Consider the following 21750-nt stretch of genomic DNA (forward strand, 5'->3'; position numbering starts at 1 on the left):
TATCTTTACTGGTAAAAAGTGACCTGTGGCCATCTCAGTAATAATGTAACTAAATTTTCTTGTGGCTACATGATGCCCTTTAGAAAGGAAAACTAAAAACCAACCAACCAACCAACCAACCAACCAACCAACCAACCAACCAACCAACCATACTCTTTCTCTCTCTCAATCCAAGTAATTCTTATCTCCTAGGGTTTACCATCTAAGTCAGTAATTGAAAAACTTTAAAAAGTTTAATATATTTAAAATACATATACCTGAGCGTGTGTGATTTATTAAAACACCAGTGGGATCTTACAGCATGCATTTATACTAGTGGCTAAGGAGATGGCCCAGAGTCATTCTCAACTCCTAGGCATGAGGGCAACAGAGAATTTATCAAGAGCTAGCTAGCTTCAGGTGGCCTTGAGAACTTAGGGAGCAGGAGATGAGATTTCATAAGGGGTCGTTTGGCCGTGTATTGTATTTATCACAAGATGGTGACCAATTTTTATATACATGGTGTGGGGGGGTGTGTGGCAGAGAACACTGGATAGTAAAATTTTAAATATCCAAGTCTTTTTTATAAAGTTTCTGTGTTTAGTTCCAGATAAAAATTTGCGTGTAAAGGAGACATCATTATTTTTTCCCCAGAAATTCCAACGAAAACTGGTCAAGATGATTCCTTAGGCAGGTGGTGATGTCTTGCTAGCTTTTTAAAATGCTCAGGATTCTTCTATTTCAGGTACTAAGGATATTCTAAAAACACTTTAGGAAATAGATGTCTGTGGCAGAAATACACACACACACACACACACACACACACACACACACACACACACACTTAGATGGGTGTGGTGGCACATGTCTGTAATCCCAGCATTCAAGAAGCTAAGTCAAAAGAATTGTGAGTTCAAAGTCAACCTGGGCTATAGAATGTACCCTGCTATCCCAAAGTACAAACAAAGAAAAACAACAGACAGATGTGTTTTACTTATTACTGGATTCACTTGTATAGCTGGCTACTGACCTCGATATGTCAGATGAAATGATACATTTGCCATCAAAAGGACAGAGAGATGCATTTTTCAAGCAGTAGAAGGTCATAGTTGTTTTGTTTATGTGTTTTCCAAGATACAGAACTAGAAGTGATCTACACACAAATGATTTTGTGTGAAAACTAGTTTTATTCTTTTAGTGATTGCTATGTTACTTCCTTGGGCCTACATAATGACTATAGAGATAGAAATATTTAAAGAATACAGGAACAACTTAGTTTTAGTAGTCTGGTGTAAATGACCAAATAATTTGTCAGCAGAATTTTTAAGCAAAGAACCCATCATAAATCTACCTAGCACACGGTACCAGGATAGAAAGTGCTACAGTCCACAGTGTAGAAACTACAAGAGCCTTGGGAGTGGATAGAGCTTTGTCAACAGCAGAAATAAGGGCGTGGTCTGTATTTTGTAAACAACATCCCTTGCTATGTAGTGTAGAAACAGGAAAAACTGCTTTAGAAAGAAATCAGATTTTTATTCTTATCCAAGTTAGGTATCTGATCTTACATCTCTATAAGATCAAAAATGACACGTCTTAGCTGGAAATAAATTCCTTATCACTTACTCCCTGTTTCAGACTTACCATCGTTTCTGACTCTTGTGGATGCTCTATAGCAATTTGCCTTTAGAACTCCAAATAATATGCTACTTTTGGTTTTATTTATTTATTTTTTTTTTTTTTTTTTTTTTTTACAGTTTTAGGTTTTATCTCTTGGAATGCCGGTGGAGAATGGTTGAGTTCTCCACTAACACCTACTACGCACTAACTACACATGCAAGTGTTTCCCTCGGTCCATCCCTCTAATACAGTCATGCCAGCCATTTTTGCTTAGCTCTGCAGTCGGTATTGATATTTACATTACCTTCTAAAAGCTGTTCACGGTTGATCCAGTTGGAGTTATTTAAAAAAGGCCTTTTTTTTTTTTTGGTTCCGTCTCCTGTGGACTGACTGCTTGAATCATCTGTAAATTCTCTATTCCAGGCTCCTGAGCTGCTTCAGCTTAGTCATTTTCTTGGCATCCTGTACCTATCATCACTCTGACCTCTCATTTTTGAGCCTGTTCCCTGCCTTGTTTTGGTGGACCACATCCTTCCAGGAGCTTTCTGACAAAGGATGGATGAGAGATACATTTTGAAATGTTTCACGACTGAAAATGTATTTATGTTGCCTTTATACATAATTGTAAAACTGCACAAAAATTCCATGCTATAGGTAATCCCTCCCCCTCAAAATTTGCTATCATTACTCCTTTGTCTTCTAGAGTCTGAAACTGCTGTTAGTTTGAATTGGTTTAGATTCTGGACTTAGTGTTTATTATTCCTCCCCCACCCAGAAAATGTTAGACTCTTCTTTTTGCCCTCTGTAGCCTAGCACTTCACCACGGCACACATTGCTGCCAGTGTTTTGCTTATGTCTTGGTAGGCCCCATGTCCTCAGAAACTCATGTCTGTTAATTCTAAGACAACTTCTTAAATGATTTCTTTGATAATTTTATTTCCTTCATCTTTACTATGTATTGTTAGCTTGATGTCAGACCATCTGACTGATTCTCTACATTTCTTCTTTCCTACTTTTTGCCCCCTTAATGAAAAAAAAAATGCCTTTTTGTTTGGCGGATTTCTTTGGGCTGCTCTCGAAATTACTATCCCATTTAAAATGTTTAGATTTATTTTTGTATTATTTTATGTGCATGAATGTTTTGCACGCCTGTATGTTGTATATCACACGTGTGCCTGGTGCCTTGGTGCCCGAGGTGGTGATGAGCCTCCATGTGGGTGCTGGGAATCAAACCTGAGTCCTTTGCAACAATAAGTGCTCTTAACCACTGAGCTAATTTTACTTTTCATTTCTGTGATCACACTTTCAGTGTGATTAAATATTTCTATCTCTATAGTCATTATCTAGGCCCAAGGAAGTAACATTTCAACTTTAAAATCAAATTATGGATATCTGAATATCTTTATTTAGGATCCCAAGGAAATATCCTTGGGCCTAGATAACTCTGCTCTGCCTCCAGGCAGTAGCTCCCGTCTCCTGTGTATGAGTATAGACCTACAGGAACATGAGTGTAAGATTCAGGTGGAGAACGTGGGAAATGCCCTTTTTATTGTTCCTTTAAACTAGTTGGAAAGCATGCATTTAAAAATGCTGCCAAAGAGGTCTCCTCACCATCCACTGTAGGTAGGGACAGCCACACACCATAGAGAGTGTCACTTACTTGAAAGTCCTCTTCCAGGAGCAACCCTTTACCCACATGTCAACTGTAGCCTACCAAGTGTGCTGTGTACAAGTGGAGATACCTCAAAAGAGAAGAAAGAGCCCGGCATACCTCTCCTACTCTTCCAGACTCACCAATAAGATAATTCACTACTTTCTCTCTTGCTGGGACTAGTGAGGGGACACATGAAAGCCCTTGAGAGACATGCAGATGCTAGTTCTTTGACCTCAGGGTACAGTCTGTTCTATCCTAGGGCAGATATAGCTCTCAAAAGGATGCTTAGGGTCCACATCCGGTGCCTTTGGATACTTGAACCACCTCACCGGCTTCTCTGATTCATATTGCCCCCTCTGTAGCATCCCACTACTTATAATTTGGCTCCCCAGTTAGCATGCCTGAGTACAGGAGATATTGACACAAGTGTGTTCATGATCTTTCTGGCTCTCCATAGGACGTAAGCAACCCACAGTTCTGACAATCTATTTATAAATATCATGCAGGCTGTGTGCCCAACATACCAGCAGAATCAGTTTCTACAAGTGGCTACTGAGAGACACTCAACTCTAGACAACTGATGCAAGTTGATAAGGGCTCCTTAGTAGACAGTCAATCAGAGCTTCATGGGTCGCTCTGGAGATGCCCACTCTCAGAGTCCATGCTCTTCGAACTTGCTCAGCAGTAGCCTCTTGTTGGCTATTTTACGAGATACCCTGCCTATGATTTTTCCCATGGAAGGGGCTTGATCTAAAATGAGGGCCCAAGTTAGTAATTAGGAGTTTCTTTGAGAGCTTCTTTATTGAGACATCACGGGATTTTTCTAAAATCCCAAATGTATAATTATATTTCCAAAAGAAACAACACCTACTGTCAGTGTTATGGACTTCAGGAGTTAGGCATTGTCTCGAAAGCATGTTTTCTAAAGTGCTGGTGCCCTGTGCATGAAGGCTGTCTGCGGTTAAAAATGTCAGCCATAGCCTGACACTCTGAGCTGGTGTGTACAGTGAATGGTGTATATCAGCAGGAGTCCAGGCCTCTGTGCAGAGTGTCAAGGCTGTTCGGGCACAGCCTGCAATCTGTTTTATGTCTTTTAGCACCCCTACTTTTACAAAGAGCACACACATCTCAGAGGGCTGGCATGCATCCTGATAAGGCCATTTGCAAGCACCTAGGCTTCTGTGGGTCTCCTCACACTCTGTGTAAGAGGCAGATACGGTTCTCCTGGTCATGGGGCCTGCGAGCCCAACACCAGCAGATCGACTGGACAGTGGCCACGTCTCCACTTCACTCTGGCCTGTGTCACTCCTAGGTCACGGGCAGCCATCTCTTAAAGCTATTTAGAGCCTCTTATATTTGACAGTGTGACTACACACTGAGAGAACATGGAAAGCGAATGTGTGTGTGTGTGTGTGTGTGTGTGTGTGTGTGTGTGTGTGTGTGTATGCTGAGATTTTTTTTTTGTTGTTGTTGTTTTGTTTTTTCGAGACAGGGTTTCTCTGTGTAGCTTTGCGCCTTTCCTGGAACTTGCTTTGTAGACCAGGCTGGCCTCGAACTCACAGAGATCTGCCTGGCTCTGCCTCCCGAGTACTGGGATTAAAGGTGTGCACCACCACCGCCCAGCTGCATTCTGAGATCTTAATATCTATTTCCTCTGTGTGTTGGGACTCCTTCAGAATAATGTCTGTAAATGAACACAGAAGAAGGTGTACATCCATGGCTGATTTGCCAGAGGTTCCTTCTGAATGCACCCACCCTGCTTTCCCTGGAGAATGTGTTCACTGTGTTACTGAGAATGCGTAGTCACCATTCTCTCCTGTCTGTTTTCATTTGCTTTGTTTTTGAAGCAGTGTCTTACAATGCAGCTCAGGTGGCCTAGAGCTCACTATGTAGCCCAGACTACCCTGAAACTCATGGCAATCCTCCTGCCTCAGTCTCCCTTGTACTGGAATTACAGGCACAAACAACCATGCCCAACTCTTCTTGCTTTATAGACTTCACTCAAATTTCACCAGTTGTTAATACTTTGTCATTTTGTCTTAACATTTTGCATATCTCCCCTCTCTTTCCTCTGTCTTTTCTGCTTTACTATGTATGTATGTATATGTATATATATATATATATATATATATGTACTAATAATCAACAAACCATCCATCTACTCATACATTCATTGTCTATCTATATCTATTTGTTTTTCAGACAAGGTCTCATTATATACCCCTTGAACTCATGATTCTTCTACCTCTGCCTTCAAAGTTCTGGGATTACAGACACGAACCACTATTATATGAATACTATTGGTATGCATTTGTATAAACATACATATATACAAAATTACAAATATTATGTTATGAAATGTTTGAGAATAATTTACAGGATCATGCTTCTATATCACTAAACACATTTCCTTTTTTGAGACAAAGTTTTATTTAACACAGTCTGGCCTTAGATTTTAAGGATGACCCACACAGAGCTGAGGTTACAGGGGTATACCACTGCACCCAGTTTTCTGTGGTGCTGCGGACCAAACCCATAGCTGTGGGTACTCTAAGCAAGGACTCTAGACTGAGTCATACCCCCAGCTTTCTCAAAACATTTAACAACAAGGATATTTACATAAATAACTGCAGCAGTAGTCCTGAAAGACAAGAGCTTTAACGCGAACACATCCTGCTGTCTAGCTACCAACCTTAAGTCAAATTTCACCAACTGTGAAATGTCTCATGATATCCTTACAGAAGATCTTTTACTTGTATTTTAAGGAGCATGGATGAATCATTCATCCTACCATCTCTTAGGTTGGATTTGTAGCTGCTTCCCCTTGACCAGATGCACTTTGCCTATTTGTATATTTCTGGCCTTCTGTGTGTTCCACCAGGAGGTTACTGTGTCTGTGTTTTTGTAGGGATGCTGGCTCCTAATGCTTGGTTATGGTGTTGTTTGCTAAGTTTCTCTAAGTTAAAGTTATTGTGGATTTCTTTTATCTATGGTTTCATCTTAGGATTTAGCTACCCATAGCCATGTGGTTTGAAAATTTTAAATGAAAATTTCTTCAAGCAAACAATTCATACATTTTAAGTTACTTTTGTTGTAGTACATTGTTATAATTGTTTTATTTTATTATTAGTTACTATTGCTAATCTGTCACAGTGTCTAACTTTGAAGTGAAGTTTTATCATAGGTATGTATGTTGAGGGAAAAAATGGTATATTTTTCTAGCAAACTTTTGGGAATGCTCTGGGATCTGGGATTGTACCTCCTGTGGATAAGTGGTGACCATGAGTTAGGTAGTTTATGAAGAGCTCTTCAAGACTATATAGATGTCCTAATTCTGCATCTGTTGTAACCTGGCTGTTTGGGGCCGCTTGTCACCTGATGTGTTTGGGTGACTCACACGCTGTTTCTTTCCCCAGTGGTGATCATGTGTGCCAGCGGTGACACCGTTCGGAGCATCATGTTGGCGGTTCACAGACATGGCATGACCAGTGGAGACTACGCCTTCTTCAACATTGAACTCTTCAACAGTTCTTCCTACGGTAACCGTGTCCAGCTTCTCCAACTCTGTTAAAATGTCAGAAAGAGGGATGAGAAAGAGTCAAAGGCTTTAGTGAGGTCTATAGATATGATTTCAGTTACTATGGGAACCACATTTGCTTTAGAAAATTCACGATTCTGAGCGCTTCTACAATGCCTCATAGTTTCTCAAGCTTTTCATCTTTTCCAAGAACCCAGTGGGAGCAAAAGACACCATGTACCTGGGGTGTCAAGGAACTTCTGTGTGGGTCAGCATAGTCCGTTCCTAACTCCACAGGAATATACAATACATGCAGGCACTAAATGTCCTTGTCATAGTAGATTGCCAGAATAATTTAAGTGTGATTTGGGATGGAATTTTAGGTAGCAGGAACAGATTAGAACATAATGCTGTAGGACAGAATATGTCAATGTGTGCCATAGTTAGCATATGTATTGCTTTATAAAACTTTTAGTAATATAACAATATATAAATATACATAATATTTATTCATATTACACATGTGTCTCTTATAGGCCACAATAGGAAAATAAAATAACAAATACTTCAAGTTTTGACAAAAGCACTTGGAAGTCACTTGGAACCCTCTCTTCTTGTAGCTTACTACACCTTAATCCTCTCTTAAGTAGAATTTCACGAGCCACTTACATATAAGGTGAAGACATCTTTGATTCCTTATAATGGATTTAGGGAAACTCCCCAGGTCTGTGTAATAGAGGATTAATTTTTTTTTAAATAAAATAAGTATTTATCTGTATCTGTTTGGGTGTATGTCTGTGCATCACATGTCTGTCTGTGCATCACATGTGTGCAGTGTCCAAAGAGGCCAATAGGGGGCATAGGATACCCTGGGAACTAGCGTTACAAACTGTTGTAAGTCATGTGGATGCTGGGAGTTGAATCTGGGTTCTCTGGAAGAGCAGCCAGGGCTCTTAAGCCCTGAGCCATCTCTCCAGTCCTCCATGTAATGGAAGAATGCTTAAGGGGCTCATCATGATCACAAATACAAAGCCTTTTCCTTCCACTGTAGTTAGGATGCTCTCGGAAGTAGACACTTCAGGACTACAGGACATTTCCTCAAACATACACACTGGCTGCTCAAAGCCACACAGCTCTAAAGCTGCAAATGTGCAGATCACAGATGGCATGTTTATGGCGAGCTCTACTTCCGAGTGCTTGCTGATGATATATAGTTATTTAGATAGGCTCCAAGCCTTTAAACATTCACTCTGGTTTCCTGCCCTGACTTCCTGGCTTACTTAAGCAGTGATCATTGTTTATATACAGATAATATAACATACTTCTGGGGAATAAAGAAAAGTTGATGAAACAAAAGTAGCCACTGCTTCCTGTGATGGATAGCCCTGGAGATGTGGTGCTTGAAGGATAAATGCAATATTTTGTGCTGTTTGCTGTCGTTATAGTCTTTCCCTTCCTCCTTTCCGTTAAGTGGGATGCTGCCCTCGCTCATTGACTTAAGACCAGGATGTCATAATACTAGCAGCTGCAGCATCGAGTTCTTTAACACAGGGGTCAAAACAGGTTAAAGGGAAAACATCTGTTCTGTCTTACAGGATGAAATACAGAATTTAAGGTGGTGCATAAGAATGCATGCTATCAAGAGACAAGCACATTTGCATGCATTATGCATGCAGTACCTAATAACAAGTGTAACAGATAAACTCGTGTTTTGGCTTTCCCCTGTTATTATAATAAATGACCATTGCAAAAAATTTGGAAAATCTATAAAAACAACTGGAAGAAAGTAAGTTAAAATTCTGCCACTCAGAGAAAAAGTTACATTGTAATTTCTTAGAAATAAGTATCTTAAAGAAAAAAATATATATTTTGTCTATTATATGTATGCATATTTCACAAGAATATTTTTCAATAAAATGATCATATTATGTGCACCTACCTAGTACATCTTTAATTAATCTCTATTTATTAACACTGCTCCCAGCCTCTTGTTATTAAGAACAGTATGTATTGAATAGTCTGATGTGTATATACACTAATAGTCACACAGTTAGACATATATTACATATTATACAATATAAATTCTTTGAGGTACAAATGTTGGCTCAATCGTTATATGTAACCATTGATAGGATTGGTACCTTTCCTCATACAGAGGTTTTACCAATTTATATTTTTGGATAATGAGGAAATTTTCTATATTCTTGTATCCTTTATCAATTTTGCAAGTTATAACTTTATTTATTGACATTTATATTTTTAGTTTTTATCCTAGTGTGTGTGTGTGTGTGTGTGTGTGTGTGTGTGTGTATACACTTGCTGTGGTGTGCATGTGGTGGTCAGATTACAGTTTTATGGAGCTGTCTCTTTCCTCCCACCTTCTTGTGAGTTCTGGGGACTGAATGCAGGTCATCAGTTTGGGTGGCAGGTGCCTTTACTTGCTAAGCCATTGTACAGGCCCATTATTTATTTATTTATTTTTAAAATTTTATCATTATCATTTTAATATATAGTTTTTTTTCTTGCATGTATGTCTGTGTACCACTTGTGTGCCTGGTGGGTGCCTGGGGGGGGGGCTAGAAGAGGGCATTGGATCTCCTGGAACTCAAGTTACAGACAGCTGTGATCTGTCATGTGGGTGCTGGGAATCAGACCGGGCTTCTCTGGAAGAGCAGCCAGGGCTCTTTATTCTGTGCCATTTCTTCAATATTCCCCTTCCAGTTTTATTTTTAATATACACATTGTAAAATTATATTTAAAATTTTTAGAAATATAAAATTAGCCACTTTTAAAATTTAAATTAAAAAAAAATTTTTTTTTGAGACAGAGTCTCTCTATGTAGCCCTGGTTATCCTAGAACTCACTGTGTAGGCCAGGCTGGCCTTGAACGCACAGAGATCCACTGGACTGTCTCCCAAGTGCCAGTATTAAAGGCATATGACACTATGCCTGGGAAAAACTAACTACTTTAACCTGTGACTTTTAGACTTATAGAAAACTTGCAAAAGTAATACAGAGCTCATGCATATATATCTTTACATTTAGATTATTTATTTATACATTAATAACTTCTTATTAATAAACTTCTTATTCCATGGATTCATTTTTGTTTTCTTTTCAATATTTTGTTTGTTTGTTTTAGATCTATGTCTTTTATGTTATGTGTGTGGGTGTTTGCCTGGCATGTAAGTAAGTAAGTAAGTATGTATGTATGTGTGTATGTATTTATGTATGTATATGTATGTATATATGGCGCCCACAGAGGGCGAAGACCGCATCTGGTTGTGAACCACCATGTGGCGCTGAGAACCAAATTCAGGTCCTCTGCTCTTAACAAGCCATCTCTTTAGCTCCAGTTTTGGTTTCTTGAAAATTTAGTTGCAAAATGGTTTCACACAAATCACAATGCATTCTTGATGTTTCTGATAACATCTGCCTTACTTTACATTTTACTGTACACTTGCTCAGACTTTGGGCTCTGATCCCAATTAGCCTGAAAGACTGACCCATATGCTAAGTCTTAATTGCTAAGACCTAAGAGTTAACAGCTACAAGTCAATCTTTGAACAGTGAGTTAACCTGCACTTCCCTGCCACCTTAGTCTCTTCTGGTGATACATCAGGCTGAGCAACAAGTGAACACGTGAGAGGATGTTTGTTAACTACCCGGCAGACCTGAGGAAATGCGGAAACTATGTAACAAATATTTGCGGTTTTCATTGTTAGTCTTGCTTTGCTTTGACCACTGCACATGGAACTTTAAAAATGGTACTTAAGTTTGCAAACTTTTCTCTGATGGTGGTTCTGTTTCATGTGGTACAATCTGCTACTGATGTCACTGACTTTCAGCTAATCCACCCGAAGGGGCTGCGTGCATTATGAATTATACCCGCAAGTGAATAATTGTTACACTCAACTAGAGTGACGAACATGTAGAGCTTTCTTCTGCCTGAAAGAGCTCTGGAGGAGGGAAGTCCAGGTTAGGGATCTGAGTCTATAAAGTCATTACTGTTACAAGTTTCTTATGTTTCCTGTCTCTGTTTCCATTTATCAAAGACTGTGGCCAGGGGTCATGCCTTAATTCTAGTCAAGGTAGGTCAAGGTTAGCAGACGAGGGATCCTTTCAGGTGACTCCGTTCTCTTTGTTGGCTACCATGGAAGCTCTGCTCAACTTCCGGTTGTTTGAGGTTGGCTACCGCTGGATAAGAGCCAGGTCAGAAATTGTATTCTCAGTTGGACTCCAAAGCCAAAGTGGGATTCTGTGAGTAAGGAGGGAGAGATGGTGGGTGTAGTGTGGTACCTTTCTGTGTCTTCCACAGACCCTGAAGCATCTTCTTCCTCGGAGCAGGAGTGACCGATGGAATCCTACAGTGGGCAGGGTCACCTGAACCAGCATTCCAGAGGATCCAGATCCTTCTTTGATAATTTAAACCCCCATAATCAGAGCTGTGATTCCAAAAGCTTTCCCTATGGCACCTCACACAAACTGTATACTAGTTCTAGAGCAGTGGTTCTCAACCTTCCTAATACCGTGACCCTTTAATACAGTTCCTCATGTTGTGGGGACTCCCTAACCATAAGATTATTTTGTTGCTACTTTATAACTAATTTTGCTACTGTTATGAATCATAATGTAAATATCTAATTTGCAAGATATCTAATATGTGACTGACAGAGGGGTCACCACCCACATGTTGAGAACCTCTGTACTAGAGGCACGTCATCCGTTTTCACTGGTACTTTTAGAAAACATAGTCGACAGTGTGTCTATTTTCTTTGATTACTAAATGTCTCAATCTTGGTGAGACCTCAGAATTTATCTCCAGACTTGCCTAAATTCTATGGCAACAAGAGTTCCGTGTATAATACGATACGGGGGAATTAAAGTGCTTGAAGGGATTTTAAAATTGGACTTAAAAAAAAATCTGGAGGGTAGACAATCGTATTGCCTTACAGATGTTTTCACAGCATCGGCTGGCATTTGTCTCTGGTCCTATTAGCTTCCTCATGACCTTCTCCAAAGGTATACCGTGGGAAGCGACTTGCACAATCCCAACTGCTTGAACGGTCTCTGCACTCACCTCGCCTTCCTGAGAGCTTAGATAGCAGGACTTTAGGGGAGAGCTGAAGGAAAGTCGAACACAGACACAAGAGGAGGGATTGGATTTATAACGCTTAGCCCACAAGGATGATATATGCACGTTAACGTCAATTTGGAGCAAAGAGGAAAAACAAAGGAATTCTCATATAATCCTTGGGCTGTGGTGGGTGTCTGGCAGCATTTCAGGACTTCTCCTGTTTTTCCTGAACTACCATTTTCTTTCGAACCCATGTGTTGTGCACAGCAGATGCAGTCTTAAATCCTGGAGAGCCTCCGCTTGGAGGAGCTGAACATAGTTGGGACAGGGATGAAGCACCTGGGCCCTGGCTTGCATTTGCTCCTATTTCTGTGATTACTTTCCTAGCCCCTTGGTTTTCTTATTTGTGAGGCATCCCCTTTCCATCTTTTTCATAGAACTACTGTGAGAATAGAAAAATTCATTGCTGCCGGCAAAGCGGCTGTATGGCACTGAGCTGTGTGTGGTACTCTTGGGCGTGTCTGGGAATCTAGCTCCTGGCACTGTGTGACGCTGGGACAGTGTTGAGTGGGTAAGATCGGCACTTTCCTTTCACTCACCGTCACTAGAGCTGAAGAGCCACAGTGGCAGGCAGTCAGGGTAGGTGAATGACAGGCACTCAGTTCTTGGGCAGATTGTGTGACGTTCCAGATATTCCTTCGTTCCAGGTCACACTCACTGAAGGCCTACTGTGTGCTCAGTCCTTGATAGGTGCAGGTTGTCACAGTCATTGGAGCCAGCTTCCTGGCCACAGAATTGCTAAACACAGACCGTCTCCCATGTTCTGGGTTTTGTTCACTCAGTGCAAGCTGAGTTCCTGTAGTAGTAAAATCAAACAAAACAAATCCAAGCGCATACTTTCCCTTACTCTGAAACGATGGGGAAGAGCCCTCCTCTTTTCTACCCTACTTCTCAGGATCAGACTTCTTTTTCTTCTTATTAATTCTTTGGTTAGGACAGTTGTGAAAATGATACACACTAGGGCCTGAAGAGATGGCTCAGGGCTTAAAAGCCCTTGCTATCCAATCATGAGGATTGGAATTTAGAGCCCAGCACCCACATGTCAAGCCAGGCATCCCTCGTATACCTGTAATTCCAGTTCTGAGGGTTTTGATATCCTCTTCTGGCCTTCATGCATATGCAGGTGTGCACAGACATGCATGTATGCCGACAGTCACATAGACAGGCACACAATTTTGTTTCCTTTTGCTGTGATAAAATACCCTGACATTGTTGGGAAGTCAAAGAGACAGGAATTTAAAAGTAGTTAGTCATTACATTCACAGTCAAGAGCAAAGAACGATGAGCTGATGGGTACGTGCTAATGTTCAGCCCTCACTCTTACACAATCCAGAACCCCATGTCCAGGTAGTGATGCCACCTGCAGTGCCTGAGTGTTTCTACTAATCAAGATAATATCCCTCAGACATGGGGGACCAAACCGAATCTAGACAATCTCTGATGAAGACTTCATTGACAGATGATTATGGCTTCTGTCAAGTTGGTAATTAAATAACCACTAATATGCACATAATTTTAAAAAATATCAGTGCATACTGCTCTCCTGAAAGTCATTCCCTCAAGGTTACGAGTAACTTTATTGACAGATTTCTTAGCCTTGGTGAGGGACATGCCTCCAAACAGTGCTGTTTAATGGAACTTCCTGTTCCATTGATATGTTTGATTAGAATGGTATTCTCCTCATGTTCTTTCTTTCTTCCTTCCTTCCTTCCTTCCTTCCTTCCTTCCTTCCTTCCTTCCTTCCTTCCTTCCTTCCTTCCTTCCTTCCTCCCCTTCCCTTCTCTCCTCTCTCTCTCTTCTTTTTTCTTCTCTTCCTCCCTTTCCTGTCCTGTCTTGTTCCATCCCTCCCTTTTTTGGTACATGGTCTTGCTTAGTTGCCCAGATTGGCCTCAAACCTGTCATCCTCTAACCCAGCTTGTTGAGTCCCAGCATTATAGATACACGCTACCATACTGGGCTAGCTACATTCTATTTTGTATTGCCTGGGTAGCCACTGGTCACATCCCACATGCGGCCGACTATTGAATACTTGAAATGTGATGAAGGAATTGAATTTTCAGTTAATTTGAATTTAAACGGTAGCACATGCAACTGGTGGCTGCTACGTGAGATGACGTAGCTCTAGGGCAGCCCCAGATGGTTTCTAGCTACTCCTTTCTGGAAATCTTATGCTCCTTGCTTTGAGACCACTGTTCATTTCCTGGTTCTGTTAGTGCCTCTTTATCTCCTAACTATTTCTGCGCACTGACAACAGTCTGTGCTCAGCCCTCTCTTCTTCCTCCTGCACTTTCTTCTTTAGGGGAGACAGCCCCTGGGCTCCAACCCTGATCTGTGTAGAAATGGCACCTAGTGCCTTTTCTAGCCCATCCTCTCTCTGGCTTCAGAGCTGTTTCTAACCTTAGCCTGGCAGTATCCTTTGGGCATTCTGTAGTGACACAAACACACACCATCATTCCTTCCCCTCCTCCTCTACATCACTCGGCCTTTTCTTCTAAGGATGACTGGTTTTCTTCTTCCCTTTGCCGTAACTCTCTCTCTGTTGACCACCCCTCCTTAACCATTGTAGAGTTTGGGATTCCTCTTGTACAGTTGTCTTGTTTTCATTCTCGTGGGTTCTATCTCTTTTTATGATTATAAAAGTAGAAAAATACTTTTGAAAAAATTTACTAACATATCAAAAATGCCAAAAAAAGAAAAGAAAAGAAAAAGAAAGAAAGAAAGGAAGGAAGAAAGAAAGAAAGAGAAAACAAAAGGAAACTTCTTAGTGAGCTTGACCTCCTAGAGGCCAGTATTGTGTTTCTGGCCTGTGACTTGCCACACATGACCTCTCTTACCCTCGTGCTTGGATTACTGTGGCTGCGAATGCTCAGTGGCTCCCCACACTAATCCTATTTATTTATTTATCTAATCCACTGCTATTTCCTAAGGCATGGTCCTCATCCTGTCATTCTTCTGTTCCGCTCATAAATCTCCAGAGGCACCTAGTTGTCTGCTGAATTAAATTTGTCTCCACTGATAGGACACCACACCAAATCAATCTTTACTTTCCTCAGGGTGTGGGAGAAGAGCTCACTGAAGAAATTATGGCTGTGAACAGACACCCGCTTAGTTTAGTTTGAATTTATTCAGCATTATAATTTCTATTTTTTTTTCTAGAAAATAAAACTCTCTAGTTATTATATTTTAGGTCATGTTTGCTGACATTATTTGACTGGACTTCACTTATTTTTGAAACATATGTTCTTCCTGTTTTATTTACTGAGATAATTGCTATTATAATTCTGTACATATTTTCTAACACAGCCTAAGACCCCCACAAGGTTAAGAATTTCCCTTAAGTCCCTGGAGAAAACTGATCAATTTTTCTCCATTGATGAAAACTATAATTTTCTTTGTCTAGGAAAATCAGTACTTATAAGCACCCCTACTTACGCCCTCTTAAACCGAGTCTGGGGTCAAATTCAGGCACTCATGTACCATAGGGAAGTAGCATATGTTGTATACCAGCTTCAACAGAGTCTTGACACGTTGATTCAATTAAAAATGAGCCAGTAGGGCCTAGAGAGATGGCTCAGCAGTTAAGAGTGTGTACTGCTCTTGCAGAGGATCTGAGTTAGGGTCTCAGCATCCATATTTGGCAGTTCAACCATCCCCTGTAACTCCAATTTGGGGAGATCCAATGCCCTCTTTTGTTCTCTGCAGGCATGTATATATATACATACACACACACACACACACACACATATATGCACCATATATATACATATATTATATATATATGTGGTGCATCTACGAACAAGTAGGCACATATACATATAATTAAAAATAAATAAAATTGAAAACAAGAGAATTATTTAATTATTGCTTATTTTATGTCTGTAGGAAGTGGGTCCCTCCATGGGGACTCTTGGAATTTGGGGTCTTTCATGGACAGCGACTCCTATGTTGTCTGGGTCTTGGGGACTGAGAACCCTTTCGGGTTCTCTTGCATTTGACAGAGAACACAGCTCACTGGCTCCAATGCCAGGCATTACTTCTTTTAGGCTGTGGTCTCCTAAGGGTTTGGGAGAGATTGCAAAAGAGGAAGAGCAGGAGGAAGTAGAGGAGGAAGAGGGAGGATGACTTTTGTCAAATTTAGTTTGGTGGCTGAAACTTATTTTTGTGGTCATTGAACACAGATTTAGTCTTTAACACACTAAGTTCTCAGCTCTGTCTTATTTATCTTTTAGTAGCTCCCAATTGCTTAGTGGTAAGCAATGAATAAATGGTTGCTATTATTAGAACGCTGATGAAACAGAGAGCTTCCACAAACACATTCTCCTCTTCTGCCTTCTCTCATCTTCTAGACTGAGATCCACCTTCCATCCACTGCCTGCTGGATGCTGTGCACATTTGCACCTTTGTCTGGTGGTGTGGGTTCTGCCAGACACGCCTTTCCACTTTCTTCTCCACCTATTAAAATCCTATTTACACATTTAGGACTGGACTAATTCCATATGAGATGGCTCCTGGCTGGAGCTCATTGCCTCTTTTTTCTGCTTTGTTTTTCTGTTCCCCACTCTGATAGTATGCTATTTGGTTGTTTACTTGGTTCAAATCTCTTTCTCAAATTTGGTGGAAACTGTTGAAGACTTTTTACGATGTTGTCTCTGGCTGTTGTAGAGCTATGCATGTACCATGCACATAATTCGGATGCATATGGCTCAAGTTGAGGTGAGATCCCAGAGTCATTCATTCTTCACTGACCTTCTGGAACTGTAGAGTGAGTACTATAGACCTGTCCACATGCTCAGAGGTCCCATGAGGTTCCACGAGGTCTCATTGGCATTGAGCTGTGAGGTTCGAGCCATCATCGGAGACTGGGGCTTAAGGTGTACAGTTAACTTTCATGGTACTGTATCAGGTTGCAGCCCTGTTTTCAGAGAGCTCCAGGGTTTATTATGATTATTCATTCGAAGAGAAGCTTTTATCATAAGATAGAGGTCTACACTGTCTTCAAGCAGCAAAGATGAAATCAAGAGAAGAGAAGGATACTTACTCAGGTGATAGCATTCACTTTTGTGAGGCAGGAGCTGTGAAGCAACAGGCTCCTCAGTGTCTCTGTGCCTCAGTTTCCTTATCTGTCATGTAGGAAGGATATCATGAGGATTGAGTTTATGCATAAAAAGTGTTTAGGATAGCTATCATCCATCCATCATCTATGTATTTATGTGTGTGTGTATGTCTCTATTACCTATCATCAATCATCTATCTGTTATTATTTATGCTCAAAATATTCATTATACTTTACACACTGATTTAGCGTTGTTTCATGAGTAATTTTGGTGATGCTGCCAATACCATACAGATATAAACCCTCAAGTCCACGCAAGCCACTTTTCATCCCAGGGTGATGAAAGAAGTTGAACAGTCCTAACTCAGTTGCATGCAATCCATCCTCATGCCTTACTGTAACCTGCCATTCCAGGACTGAACAGTGTAATAATAGACTTAGTTCACCTCCATAATGGATTGAAGGGAATGAAAGTATGTATGAATGGAAAGGAACCAACACTTTCCTTTGCTTCTGCCATGTCGCAGCTCTGGGGCTGGGGTGAGGTGGGGTGGGGGCTGACAATTGCAGTTCCATGGTTATTCTAAGACAGTTACATCAACGGAGCTTGTCTGTCTCTCTCACATTTCAAAGGGACAGGTGTCCATAGAGACTCCTTCTCCTTTAATGATTTTGACATTGTCACATCACACCCAAGTGCAAAACGATGACAATACCTCTTTGCCTCAGCTGTCAAAACTACCATGTAGGGACACATTGCAGTTGAGAAGAGAGAATGGCCTCTTTATGGTGACTGGCTTGGAATTATAAATATTTTCATTTCTCCCGTAGGAGATGGCTCGTGGAAGAGAGGAGACAAACACGACTTTGAAGCTAAGCAAGCCTACTCATCCCTGCAAACAGTCACCCTACTGAGGACCGTGAAACCTGAGTTTGAGAAGTTTTCCATGGAGGTGAAAAGTTCTGTTGAGAAACAAGGACTCAATGAGGAGGATTACGTAAGTGCTTGATTATGAGCCTCGCCCTTCAGCATCCTGCAAACAAGCTTCTAATTAAACCAGAGGTGACAAAGTATCCCATTCTGAGCCATTCAAAAATTCCGAGTTCAAGTCTGAATGCCGCTGTTGCCTTCTGTGTGTGTTTCTTTCCTGGCCACTCCCCCCCGCCCCCGCGCCCCCTCCATCCCATCATCGCTGCTGTCACTCACTCACACTTCTTTGCAGCAGCTGCAGGATGGAAAACTGCCTTTTCCTGGGGACCTGTAATGCAGAGCAGGGTGTCTGTGGACTCCCGGCATTTACTAAGCAAGAAGGGTGTTGGGAGGAGGCGGTTGAAGGGATGCCCAAGTTTTGCCCGGCTAATTTGCCCAAGCCTTGGTGGCAGAGATATTTTAGGTTTTTCAGCCTCTTTCTTTTGACAATCTGTGTCCTCTTCTTGGTTGGTTTGCTCATGTCTCCTGCAGGGCAGTGGAGTTTTTTTTTTTTCTTCTGCGGCAAGCTGCTTCCTACTTGGGTGTTCTAGGTCTTCCCACTCCAGTAGTGTTCTTGTTACTAATTCATCTTAAAGATGCTTGGTCCTGGGCTAAGGGTCAAGCCCCTCCCTGGGGGCTATTGTTTGGGCAGCCTTTGGAACTTTTAGTTATGTTTCTGAGATGTCCACAGTGTCATAAAGGCAAACTCTTTCTCAGAACAGGACGAGTAGAGGACTTTTGAGTTAGTGGCCTAGGGTGGGCATGCTGGTCTGTCTTCCCTTCCCTGACAATAATGAAAATATAAAGGCAATTTATGTACTATTTTACCTAATGGTCCATATTAACCATAAGATTTGAAAACTCAGGGACAGTGTTGATTGGTTTGGATTTCTCCCTGAAGTTGTTAAAGTTCAATTATTTCATCATATGTTATCTGACATTAATGAGACTCACTGGACAACAGTTGGCTTCTCAATATACTTCTTGGATATTCAGGATTATCCCTTATTCTTGGTCAGAAAGCTAAATCTCGTTTCAATTGTAGTCCAAGCAAGGTCTCATTAAGAAGACATTGTTACTGAAAAAATTCTTAGTATTTTCCTAACCTGAGTCTAGTGTTTTCAAAAGTATTTGCATCCATGAATTATAATTCTGCCTTTCCATGCTGCTTGGCTTTTAAAATAAATAAAATCTATAATTTTAAGTAGAATTGGGGTAATTATAACAATTTATTCTAGTTCTGAAGATACATTCATTTTCCTTTTCTTTCTTTTTTCTCAGTTTTGGGAGTCAAATCCAGGTCGCTCGCTCGCGCTCTCTCTCTCTCTCTCTCTCTCTCTCTCTCTCTCTCTCTCTCTCTCTCTCTCTCTCTCCTCCCTCTCCCCCCAACACTCCACTTTACTTTTCCATGCAGTGCTTTTGAGCACCAGTGGCTTCTAAGTCTGTGGTGTGTTGTGGGAGAGAGCAAAAGAACCAGAGTCAGGAGCCTGGGCCCACAAGGCGTCTAGACCAGTGCCGTGGGAGATGCTTCTTCAATCTGAATGCATTCCGCAGACTCAGCTTTCTTTCAAGACCTTTAGCTTCTCATGTTTGCATCCACGGGCTGTCCTATCTGTCTGTCTAGAACTGAGTTCACAGAGCCCGACATGGGCTCTGCACCTCTGTGTGTATCTCACAGCCAGCAAGTTTGGTGGACCCATTGGTTCTCATCTACACTATGCTTTCCCCCGACAATCACGTGGTTTGGTGACCCCCATTTGCACCGTGCTTCTCCCCCCCAAGCACGTGGTCTGTGAGCAGGGTCTGATTTGTTTCCTTTTAATGCTTCTATTTCTTAACGCTTATGCTGATGTGTCTACAGCTTCATTAAAATTGTATTTAGTTGAATTAAATTAAAAGTATGTTGAATGCAAATAAAATATATTAAATGATAACTTTTAGGGCACTGGTGAGCATTCCAACATGTACTGAGTTGTGTAAACTTTAAAATGAAAGAGCATGCAACAGATTTCTTATCTGTTTGTGTCACTACAGATGACATCATTTTTCTGGCTGGTGCTTACTATGTGGGGCGCGATAGAGCATCTCAGATTGAGAAATTCCCTTTTATTTTTTCTTTGGTGAAGGTTTTCTGCCTTTCTTCTTTCTTTCTTTCTTTCTTTCTTTCTTTCTTTCTTTCTTTCTTTCTTTCTTTCTTTCTTTCTTTCTTTCTTTCTTTCTTTCTTCCTTCCTTCCTTCCTTCCTTCCTTCCTTCCTTCCTTCCTTCCTTCCTTCCTTCCTTTTTTTTTTTTTGAGACAGAATCTCACTGTGTAAACCAGACTGCCTTGAACCCAGAGATCCTCCTGCCTCTGCCTCTAGAGTGCTGGGACTAAAGGCATGTGCCAACATGCCTGGAGGTTTCCTGCTTTTCTTAAGTGACATGTTTTCTTAGGATAACTGAAACAAAAAAATGGCACACACATGGATTGCCTCGTCCAGGGTGAGGAAGGGCCTTGTGCCTCTGAAGTTTTGTTTTAGCATTGTAAATGGAATGAAACCCCTGATCCAACTTTACATTTTTTAGTCACATTCATATTAGCATGTTGCCAGCACCCCTGTAAAAGATATGATCTTTTCAAAAATGGAAATATATGAAAGTAATTTTTTTTGAAACAAACTATATGGCAGCATTGGAAGGACAGAATAACAATGATTTCTTTTAATAGCAAAATGATTTGACTATTTTATGGTACAATGATTTTATATTTTTGCTTACTAAACTTGGATGCGTTAATTCAATTTTTTATGTGTATGTGTGGCATATGTGTGCTCGAGCATGTGTGTCTGTGTGTGTACATGTATGTTGAGGTCAGCATGTTAATGTAGGACGTCTTCCTTACTCTCCATCTCATTTATTTATTGAGGCAGCATTTCTCACAGAACCTGGTGCTCGTTGATTCGGCTAGACTGGCTGGTCAGTCACTCCCAGGCGTCTTTCTGTCTCTGCCCTCCCAAATCTGGGATTGCAGGTGCATGCTGCTATGCTTGGATTTTTACATGGGTGCTAGAGTTTGAACTCAGATCCTCAAAGCTTTTGCGATAAGGACTATCCCAGCCCTGATTAATACAACTTTGCTTTTGTAAAATTGGTCTTCATCTCCATCACTTGCTCCCTCTTTAAAGAATATTAATTAAGAAAAGCAGGGGAAAGAGAGCCATTTCCTGTTGAGGATGTGGCCAAGAGCAGGTTTCCCAAGCTCCAGTGGAGGCATGTATATGTAGGCAGCAATAACTGGATTTTAGTGGGTTATAAAAAAAAGGCATGAAGTTGGGAAGGAGCATGTTTGCCTCCAAGCATGAAGAGATTGGAGGTGGGTGGAAGCAGATAGGATCACTTTTCATTGTACGTATGTATGAAATTTGCAAAAAATAAAGGAAAACAATGAAAAAAAAATAAATGGAATGGAAGAAACCATACAGAGAGATCCGTGCATAGAATGCCCAGTTTCCCCATGGTAACATCTGCAAATTGTGTATAAAATGCCAGTCAGGTTATTGACACTGAAAAGTGCACTCAGAACACTTGAGATTTCTTGTTTTACTTATGCTAGTGTGAGTGGTAAGCTCTATGCTTTATTACCTCTGTTGATTTTCGTGTTTGAATTTCCATCCAATGCCTTGATTTCTTTCTTTCTTTCTTTCTTTCTTTCTTTCTTTCTTTCTTTCTTTCTTTCTTTCTTTCTTTCTTTCTTTCTTTCTTTCTTTCTTTCTTTCTTTCTTTCTTTCTTTCTTTCTTTCTTTCTTATGTATTCTGGGGAGTCCAGGCCATGGAATGGTGTTGCC

The 21750-nt window shown here is 40.8% G+C and overlaps 1 protein-coding gene across 4 annotated transcripts in view; it reads left to right on the plus strand.

Annotated features, from left to right (window-relative positions):
* Positions 1–21750, plus strand: part of Npr3 (natriuretic peptide receptor 3) — a 70302-nt gene that overhangs the window by 4991 nt on the left and 43561 nt on the right. For all 4 annotated transcript variants that reach the window (XM_028884423.2, XM_028884420.2, XM_028884421.2 and 1 more), the window contains exons 2-3: positions 6667–6789; positions 17789–17955. In XM_028884423.2, coding sequence (XP_028740256.1) covers positions 6675–6789; positions 17789–17955 — 282 coding nt within the window. In that variant the 5' untranslated portion in view covers positions 6667–6674. The remainder of the gene's footprint in view (positions 1–6666; positions 6790–17788; positions 17956–21750) is intronic.

Source organism: Peromyscus leucopus, chromosome 11 (assembly GCF_004664715.2).
Source record: "Peromyscus leucopus breed LL Stock chromosome 11, UCI_PerLeu_2.1, whole genome shotgun sequence".
NCBI lineage: Eukaryota > Metazoa > Chordata > Mammalia > Rodentia > Cricetidae > Peromyscus > Peromyscus leucopus.